This window comes from Myotis brandtii, unplaced genomic scaffold (genome assembly GCF_000412655.1).
Source record: "Myotis brandtii unplaced genomic scaffold, ASM41265v1 scaffold455, whole genome shotgun sequence".
Lineage (NCBI taxonomy): Eukaryota > Metazoa > Chordata > Mammalia > Chiroptera > Vespertilionidae > Myotis > Myotis brandtii.
The window spans coordinates 969,360-979,649 of record NW_005367384.1 but is presented as its reverse complement, the minus strand read 5'-3'; the positions used below and the strand labels follow the sequence as shown (position 1 = coordinate 979,649).

General features: G+C 38.9%; 1 protein-coding gene across 13 annotated transcripts in view; it reads right to left on the bottom strand.

Annotated features, from left to right (window-relative positions):
* Positions 1-3,545: 3,545 nt before the first annotated feature.
* LOC102244148 (putative RNA-binding protein Luc7-like 2) overlaps positions 3,546-10,290 on the bottom strand; it is a 60,616-nt gene continuing 53,871 nt past the window's right edge. For all 13 annotated transcript variants that reach the window (XM_005874993.2, XM_014546714.1, XM_005874992.2 and 10 more), the window contains 2 exons: positions 8,841-9,032; positions 3,546-4,834 (listed from right to left, as the gene is read on the bottom strand). In XM_005874993.2, the coding sequence (XP_005875055.1) occupies positions 4,657-4,834; positions 8,841-9,032 (370 nt within the window). In that variant the 3' untranslated portion in view covers positions 3,546-4,656. The remainder of the gene's footprint in view (positions 4,835-8,840; positions 9,033-10,290) is intronic.

Below are 10,290 nucleotides of genomic sequence, written 5' to 3'. Positions count from 1 at the left end.
GTCACTGGGTACATAATTATTTGGGGGCTAAATAGTTACCTGGAGACTGTTAGAAATTTAAAATAAATGCTGAAGTAAATGTTACACATTATCATCACCTGATTCATCTTCCTTCAAAGATTCCTTGGCTCCCTGGCTGGTGTGGCTCAGTTGGTTGAGCGTTGTCGGTGCACCAAAAGGTTGCCAGTTCTATTACTGGTCAGGGCACATGCCTGGGTTTTTAACTCAATTCCTGATGGGGCGTGTGGGAGGCAGCTGATAATGTTTGTCTCTCCCTCTCTAAAAAATCAATAAAAACATTAAAAAAAAAAGTTCCTTAGCATATTTCTTCACATCTTCCCTTATATATTTTGGAACAATTTCATGTCTTTTAGTTATTTCACCAACCCAGGTGAGCTCCAGTTCAAAAGCTTTGTCCTTAACTTCATCGTGTAGAACTGATTTTTTAAAAACACATCCTTTAGTAGTACTAACTTAAAATCATATTCACATTTTTAAAAAATACACAAGACTCATATTTATGTCCTACTTTGATAAAAAGAGAAATTAAATAAAAAGAATTTTTTTAAAAAAAAGGTCCACAAGAGTCTGATATGCAGCTGGCTTGAGAACTACTAGCTTCAGAAAACAATGCTGCCACTGCCTTTTCCTCCAGCCTGTAATCACCCATCACGGAGGTACATGCTCACAAGTAAGTTTCCTCATCACCTTCGGAGCATGTCTTTCCCTTCCTATGAAACAGAAGCTGGAGAAGTCACACAGCAGGTTGGTCTGCATGGAATTCCTCTGAGTAATGTTTCTAGTCTCTTTCCCACCAGGCACTGCCAGGTGCTATTGTTTGAAATTTACGTCTAGTAATGCTGCTACCAGCACTGGCTTGTTCCATGTGCTTTCGAGAACAGCCTCTGACACCAGCGGGCGCAGCAGCCCACAGCAGCCCCTGAGGAGCAGCTCTGGACATCTAGTCTTGAATAGTCACCTGTGTTAAGCACATGGAACTCACCATCCCCCAAGTACCGAGTTTTTGATTCAGTGAGTCAGGGCCCTCACGTGAGGTTTCTACCAGCTTTCTTGGTGATTCTCATGCAGAGGGGCCAGAAGCCACATTCTGAGAAACCCTGTCTAAAAGAGCCCATCTTGCTACCAGAAAAAAATAAAGTATATATGTATATTTTTTAAGTCAACTTTGAGGTCTAATTTGCACCAAAGGAAATGCATTCATCTCAGGAGCACCTGCTGACAAAGGTAGGCATTTGCAGAACCATCGCCAATCAAGATATGGAATAGCACCAATACTCTAGAAAGTTCTCTCATGTCCCTTTGCTGTCAACAACCCTCCCTCCTGGACATTTAGCCCCAAGCAAATAAATCTGCCTTCAATCTCTACAGATTAAGTTTAGCTTGTTTCAGCATTTCATATAAAAGAATCGTACAGTACGTACTGCTTGGTATCTGCTGTTTTAGCGAAGTAAAAGGTTTTAAAGACTTATTCATGTTGCTGCACTTATCAGTAGGTCTTTGCTTTGTAGGAATGTATCAGGATTTGTTCATCTCTCTAGTTGGTGATACCACGGTTACCTCCAGTTTGAGGCTGTTACGAATATAGCTGTGAACACTGGAATACAAGTCTTTGTGTGGACATAGGTTTTCATTTTTCTTGGGTACCTGGGGTAAGATTACCTGGGGGTGTATGGTAAGGATATGTTTAATTTATAAGAAACTGCCAAACTGTTTTCCAAAGCAGCTGTGCCATTTTACAATCCACCACAACACGAGAGTTCTAGTTGCTCCACATCCTTGTCAACACTTGTTGCCAGTCTTCTTACACTTCGCCATTATGGTGGGTGTGTAGTGGAATCTCAATGTGGTTTTCATTTGCATTTTCCTGATGGCTGAGAATATTGAGCTTTTTTCATGAACTCATTGGCCATTCGTATATTTCTGTATATTTCTTTTGTGATTCTGATACGGATGGTCCAGAGACCGTATTTATTTATTTTTTTTTTCCTCATATTTTATTGATTTTTTACAGAGAGGAAGGGAGAGAGATAGAGAGTTAGAAACATCGATGAGAGAGAAACATCGACCAGCTGCCTCCTGCACATCTCCTACTGGGGATGTGCTCGCAACCCAGTTACATGCCCTTGACCGGAATCGAACCCGGGACCTTTCAATCCGCAGGCCGACGCTCTATCCACTGAGCCAAACCGGTTTTGGCCAGAGACCGTATTTAGAGAAACCCCACCTAAAACATCCATGCCCACAGGGCAATGTTTTAAGTGATTTAAATGGAAAATCTAAAATATCTCCCAACTTTGTAAAATAGGGTGTTTCAATATGCAGAACACCCATATGCTATCTATCTAGCTCTAACAATAAACATTTTGCCATTTACCTATGTATATATAAAATTGAACAATTTGAAAATGTTACAGATATCAACACACTTCACCCATAAATATTTCAGCTTGCATCTCCTCAAAATAAGGATATTCTTCTATGTAACTGCAATTCCACCTTTAACTAATTTGGGTCACAGAGATGTGAGAAAATGGTTGCCTGAGGCTTCTGAGAAAAGTCACCTTGCTCTTTAGACACAAAGAAAAAGTTTCATCTGGATATAAGGCTCAGTATGGGGCTGTCACATGGAACTCAGCCATGGGAGCCAAGGCACCCTTCATTGTTCAAGCCCATTTGAGTTGGATCTTCTGCTACAGGCAGCCAACAGTACCCAGACATAGGCGTGTATTACGGTTGGGACTCTGAGGACCTCGTCTCTCTGATGGATCCTTGACTGAGAGCCTGATTCTGAGTCTGAATGCCTTGCTTTCAGCCTAAACCCTACTATGCTGGCCATTAGTTTGGTCTAATCCCAGATGTGCTTGTAGACCCAGAACCTTCGACATCTTCGTTTCTCTGCTGGTACCTGGAAAAAATGCATGAAGGCCCTGCTCACCTGTGGTCCCAGCACCATTCTGCGGGTAGACCCCTACCTGGTCCCCCAATCGGCCTCTGTCATCAAAACCCTGTTCTCTGAGTCTTCCCCAGCATTTCCTAACTCCCCTGAAGCTGGGATTGCTTTTTCTAATTAGAGCAGGTAATGGAAAGAAAAATGAGGACAACTTTGTATTGCCTTATTTATACCCTGGGAAAATCTAAATATCAAGTCAGGGTATAATAAAGTCAGGATGTAAAAAGCTTTTGTTTTTTCGAGTAGAAAAATTTTTTTTAAATATTTAAATTAGTTACAGCATGTGATGGTGGACTGAGGTTCTGAAGAGCCTCTCAGCTGTCAACCATCAACCTCGAGAGATGTGAGGATGGTCTCAGATTTACACTCTAAATTCCATGAGGCCTGCATTCCTCACACTTAGGGGAACAAATTAAAAATAGTTCTTGAAAGGTGGTCTTAGATAATTATACTCACAGACACTAATTTCATTATTTAATGTATTTTTGTTCCTCAGACTTTCTAGAATCACATGATACCTGTTGAATCATAGTGGGTATATTGAGCTTTTCAATGCAGAAATAGCCTCATTATGTTAGTTATACCATGTTTTTATTTCAGTTTGCTGAATGAGAAGAAATACAAAACAAAAACAAATGAAAACCCCAATTTCTTCTGCAGGTCCAGTCTGTCTTGATAGCAGTTGTTACAGACAGCCCTGAAGCAGCTGGAATATAGTCGGCAAGGACCCAGGTGGAACAGTTCATCTTGAATCGTCGCAAGTATAATCTGATTTCCTTTGGTGCCTTGCACAGTAAGGCACTATTAATGATATAACAGAATAGAAGGTATGCCCACCGCATAGTTCTAGTGACAATTTACTAAGACAGGTTACAGTTTAATGATGGTGGTTGTGATTGTTTCTTTCACTTTACTATTATTTGTTACAATAAGGGTGTAGCCTTTATATTCCACACACACAAAAGAAAACAAGTGCTTATGAAAAAGTCCCTGCCCCCACCCCCTTTTCAAAAACACCCCAATGTAGCAATTCAATACAACAGAAAAATCAAGACTTGTTTGATTTCAAATTGTCAAAAAAAGCAAAGTATGTAATGCAACAGCTGTTTAACTTTCAACTCTAAAATAAACAAACAAAAACTCCCAATATTTAAATTTCTCCAGCACACATTCCAGTATAAATGCTCTGAACTGTAATCAGCTAGTAATTAATGGGAACAGAACCTTAGAAGTTATATTGCTTCCCTACCCCCCTTTCTCTTATAATTAGAGGGTCGGAGGTATTAGGGGATACAAAAGTCAGAGGAAGAAGAATTAAAAAGGAAAATTCCAAAGGCTGCAGTTTGTACTAGAAAGGAAGACAGCATTTTACAAATGCTCAAAAAATCCCAAGGCAAGTTACACAATTCATTCACTATCACTCCTACTTGAAAGAATAAAGACCTCTGCGTCTTTTATAAAACTGTATTTTCAGAACTGCATTACAGGTTCACCAGAAACTATAGATGTAGTTTAGGCTTCATCAGGAAAACAAGTTCAGTTCAGATCAAGTTAGATACTGTATATCTAGCCTAGCTGGATCGGTGTCTGGAACTGCTCCCTGTGTCACCCCAAACAGCTGTAAACTAAACAATAGTATGTAACTCCATAGGAAGCTTAAGGATTGAGGATATGTACACAGCTAATTATATCTCCCCTGCTTCGCGCTCTTCAGAGCTCCTCCTGTCTTCTGATCTGCCATTAGCGCTCTCATAGGACCGCTTCTTATCTTTTCGATCTCTGTCACGAGGTGATCTGTCTCTTGAATTCCTGTCTCTGTCACGTGATGCTAAGTCTTGGTCTCTGAATCTTTCTTTTGAGGATCTGAAAAATATTAATTTAAGGAGCAAAATGTGTTGGGGAACCCAAAATCCAAGAGAAAGAATCGGATAAATATTAAGGTATGACTGCTGAAGACACACAGAATATATCCAAGAAAGACAAGAGTCAGTGTTCTGACAGAAAAGAGCACTACCATATTTGATAAGGGTCTATCTAAAACAAAGACATGGGTGAAAACAAATAGCTAAGGGTGAAAAACCATATGCGAAAATAAGAATTTATAGGACATTCTCATTCTGAGGGGCAATCAAAAAAGCTTCTCCAATTCATAGCAAATGCATTTAACATAAGAATTATAGACAATAACTTAAAAAAGCAAAAGGTATTATCTTATTTTAAAATATATAATAGAATGTAGATCCCACATAGGATGGAAATCAATGTCTTAAACAGGGGTTCTGCAAAACTTTTTTTGCTGTCTGGTCAGAGTAAATATTTTAGGTTTTGAGGTCACATACAGTCTCTGTGGTATATTCTTCTTCCTTTTCTTTATCAACCCTTTAACAATGTAAAAACCATCCATAGGTTGCTGCCTATACAAAAACAGGTTAGGGGGCCAGATTTGGCCTGCAGGCAACTTAGATAAGAAAACTACTCATTTAATGACAAGGTAACCATTCATTATTTTAAAAATCTGCTTTACTTCTCCTGAGTTAGCTCATTCAACCAACAGAAAAAAAATCAGGATGGAAGACAGAAAAATACAATCACACTATTATAAATCTTGATTAACCATGACTGTTTCTTTTTTTCTTTCTTTTTATAGCAATGGTGGAAATTTATTGAGAAACAAGCACAGACTCCCACGTGAGGAGGGGGAAAGAGTCCCCAACCATGACTGTTTCTTAATACCGCCTTCTCTATTCCCACACCCAACTTCAACAAAGTAAATAATAACAAAACAAGCTCATATCAGAGATTCAGTCAGTAGAAAAACCAAAGGACATTACGGGATCAGAATTAATATTGAATTTTCTATACTTTCAACATCTAGAATGAATCAGTACCACATATTATGTTTATTTCATTCTTTATAGGTGACATAATACTTTTACATAACTATCTCACTTAACCCATGTTCAGAATTTGGATCTGAGGCCTGATTAAGTAATATTTTCAACTTCTATGCCAGGAAAAAACTACTACCATACTCAGTTCTAGAAATATAGTTAAAGAGGATTAAACTAAAAAGGTAGAAAGATAAAGTAATGCCAACTTCGAGCATTCTGCTTAATAAGATTTTAATGAGCTTAATTTAAAAGTGATGTGTAAAAAACACCACCACACAGTACATATCTGGCAACATTAATCCTATCCATACTTCATGAGAATGGAATATGGAGATGATGAGTAAGAGGTCAGTAATAATAACTAAAAATCAACTATGAGATGAGCATCAACTAATGCTTTGTGAGAAATCACAATGACTACACACTAGCAGTTTCCATTCACTATTTCACTCAAATTACCAATAGTCCTAATGAAGCAGGTATTCTTACATCTATCTCTACCTAGTAGACGGGGAAAGAAAGGTAGGATAATTAAATTACTTAGCCCAGGCCACCGAACCCAAGTAGTCTGACTCCAGGGTCTGCACTATATGTCTGAACAGAGAAGGAAGCAGGAAAATGAAAATGGCCCTCATTTACCAAGAGTAACTGTTGCAAGGGAAAGGTCACAAACAGAATATGCTTATATCAGAGACCAGTATTTCAGCTGGGGCAGGGGAACAACAAATCATTAAAGACTCTTAACTGAGACTTTTACCTTGAAAATTAAACTCAAATATATAGCAATAACTTGTAATAACATATAGGTTTTAATAGCAACTTTCCAATAATTTTTGGCAAAAACAAAGACTATTACTTTGAAAGAGTAATTTGAATATGAAGATTAGAAGTGCTCTAGAGAAAAACAAAACTTTTACAAAAATAATCCTCTTTAGGACATGCTGAAAATTTAGTAGAGGTATCACGTGTATGGTGGGAAAATGTCCTATACAACTTCATAAATGCAGGAAGCATTAGGGACTAGAACAACACAATCTCAGATGAGCAACCCTTCTATCTCAACCACCATAAAAGAGGTGACAGACACCAGAAACAATGAAAGGTGGGCGGGCTCTCCAGAGTAATTGTCGACCATCCATCAACCAGCAGAATGATTCCCAAAATTTACAGTGCAGTTAAAATTCAGAGAATTTTTTAAATGCATTTTTCTGGGTATGGCACCGTGCCTACAGTTTTAAGAATTTGAGATAAGTGGCAAATCACACTATCAGAAACTATCCCTTATATAAATTCCCAGCTCATTCTCTACATTTGCCTGGTAACACTTTCTATTCAAATGATACCCACTTTATTCAAGTTTTATCTACTACCTGAGCCATTTTTTTTTATTGCTCTGGAATGTCCCACATCTACACTCCTGTATTAGTTACTCTATGACATACAGTTTAGCACTTTATAATATGCTAGGTTTTATATCAGTCTGTTGTCCAAGATGTTAATCCTGTGTTCTAACTCACTTGAATAAAGTTGCTCAACTATGTTATATTTGGTATTGTTTACTAGACATACAGTAGAAAGTATACAGTTCTTCCTGATTAAAGTTACCTTAAGAACTTCTTGGTTTGCGTAGAACTTAAATGTTCTCACCAAAAACAAAAGAGAGAGATAAATATGTGAGGTGATAATTAACTAATGGTGAAAATGCTTTTGTAATGTATATGTACCTCAAATCACCACAGTGCACATTTTAAATATCTTAGAATTTTATTTGCCAATTATACCTCAATAAAGCTGGAGAGGAAAGACCTACTTGGAACAAACCAAGAGTATAATAAATATTGATTGACAGCCTATGAACTAACTCAGCTTGTGAGTGGTTCCAGGGAATGGCTGGTTGGGGATCAAAAAAACACAGAAAGTTTAAACAGCATTCTGTGGATTCTATCATGGTTTTTATGTAGCATAACCCATAGACAATTTAAAACCAATAGAGACCAGGAACTCAAAAAATCATATGCATGTTTAAGAAGAGTTTTCAAGGCCCGGGCCAGTGTTGCTCAGTGGTTGAGCATCGACCTATGAACCAGGAGATCACGCACGGTTGATTCCCAATCAGGGCACATGCCTGGGTTGTGAGCTCGATCCCCAGCGGGGGGCATGCAGGAGGCAGCAGATTGATGATTCTCTCTCATCACTGATGTTACACTCTCTCTCCCCCCCCTTCCTCTCTGAAATAAAAAAAAAAAAGAGTTGTCAAGAAAAAAAGCAAGCTGAAGTGTGGTTTATGCTCCATAGAAATGAACTAGCTTAAGGACCATCGTGTAACCTGAGACACTTTGGGAGTTTGGTCTACATAGACTGAGTACTAAGGCTTCACCACATTGTTATCCTTTGTCCCGATGAAATTTCCAGGTCCTTAAACTTACTTCACCCTGGGTCTGCACTCCTTGTATCTTGTGAATTTTCATGTCAAGGAAGAAGTCTAACTTCTTTAAGACTCTGAATCTGCCCTGTCAAGCTAACTGTATATAACAACAACATACTAGAATGTGTCTGCTCTGCGGAAGTGCACCAGCTCAAAGAAGTATGGAAAACATTGTCAAACAAAGCTGAACAATTCAATGAAAGGACTGCTCAGAGCCCCTAATTCATCAATACATACAGAAAAAAAACTCTAAGACTATTGGTACCTAAAATTATTTGCCCATGAAGTACGTCGTCTTCCCCCGCTCCCCCCGCCCCCCCGCCAAAAACATACCACGCAGAGAAAAGCATAACCTCTGCACATATTTGTTCCAAATGTCTTTCTCTGGCTCATAAGAATATTCTTTCTGAACTACCCATACAATCAGGGGAAAAACTGTTAATACACCCACACACAAATGTGTACATATTACCAGATGCAAGTTTCAAATCAATAGTATTCCAATTCTAAACCATAAAGGTAGTTCCATGTCCTCTTATGGACACCTCAGTACCTCCTCCTGGATCGCTCTCTGCTTCTGTCTCTAGAACTGTGCCCACTTCTCTGGTGGCTGCGGCTGCGACTTCGGCTGCTAGAGCGAGATCTGTGGCGGTGGCGCTTCTCCCGAGATTTAGACCGAGTTCTCCTCTTCCGTTCTCGTGACATGGAGCGAGATCGATGTCGGCGATGCTCTCTGGACCTGGATCTATAAAAAAAACATTTGATTTACTTTTTAGCTTTGTCAACACTACACTGCTCATTGACTAAAGCCTCTCTTTAAACAGAAACTATCCCTTAGTAGCTTTGCTTAATGCCAATTCTATTCAAGTCAACTAAATCCACACTAAAACTGCTGGTATCCTATATAATAAAAGGCTAATATGCAAATCAACCAAACGCCAGAATGACCAGTTGCTATGACACGCACAGAGGTCAATCAATAGTGTATAAATTGCCCTGGCTGGTTTGGCTCAGTGGATAGAGCGTAGGCCTGCGGACTGGGGGGTCCCAGATTCAATTCTGGTCAAGGGCACATGCCTGGGTTGCGGATCAATGATTCTCATCGCTGATGTTTTTATCTCTCTCCCTCTCCTTTCCTCTCTGAAATCAACAAAAACATATTTTTTAAAAAATGTTTTAAAAAAAAGTGTATAAATTTACATCAGGAATATAAAAAAAGGAAGGAAACCAATCTGTATCACTACTACTCTCTGAAATCAACAAAAATATATTTTTTAAAAAATGTTTTTAAAAAAAGTGTATAAATTTACATCAGGAATATAAAAAAAGGAAGGAAACCAATCTGTATCACTACTACACATCAGGGATTGTATTATGTAGGATTATTGTAGATTCTAGATGCTTTATGGAATAAATTTCATTTAAACTTCTAAGACTTTTAGTATACTTTAGATAAAGCATGTACCTGATGGACATGGATAGAAGGGAGGAGAGGCATGAAAAAAATATTGTTTAGAATAAACTTCAGCTCTCTGGATTAGAGAGGTTTTGTATGACCACTGAAGTAAGTTTGGCCCAGCTGACGTGGCTCAGTGGTTGAGTGTTGACCTATGATCCAGGGGGTCATGGTTCAATTCCTGGTCAGTGCACACACTTGGGTTGCAGACTCGATCCCCAGTGGGGAGCACGCAGAAGGCAGCCAATAAATGATTCTCTCTCACCATTGATGTTACTCTCTCCCTCTCCATTCCTCTCTGAAATCAATAAAAACATATTGAAAAAAAGAAAGGAAGAAGTTTGAATGTCCACAATATGCCTAGTCACAGTATAATCCAAAAAATAAGACAGCCCGGCTAGTGTGGCTCTGTGGTTTAGCATCGACCTATGAATCAAGAGATCACGGTTGGATTCCTGGTCAGGGCACATGACCAGATTGTGGGCTCAATTCCCAGTAGGGGGCATGCAGTAGGCAGCCTATCGATTCTCATCATTGATTTCTCTCT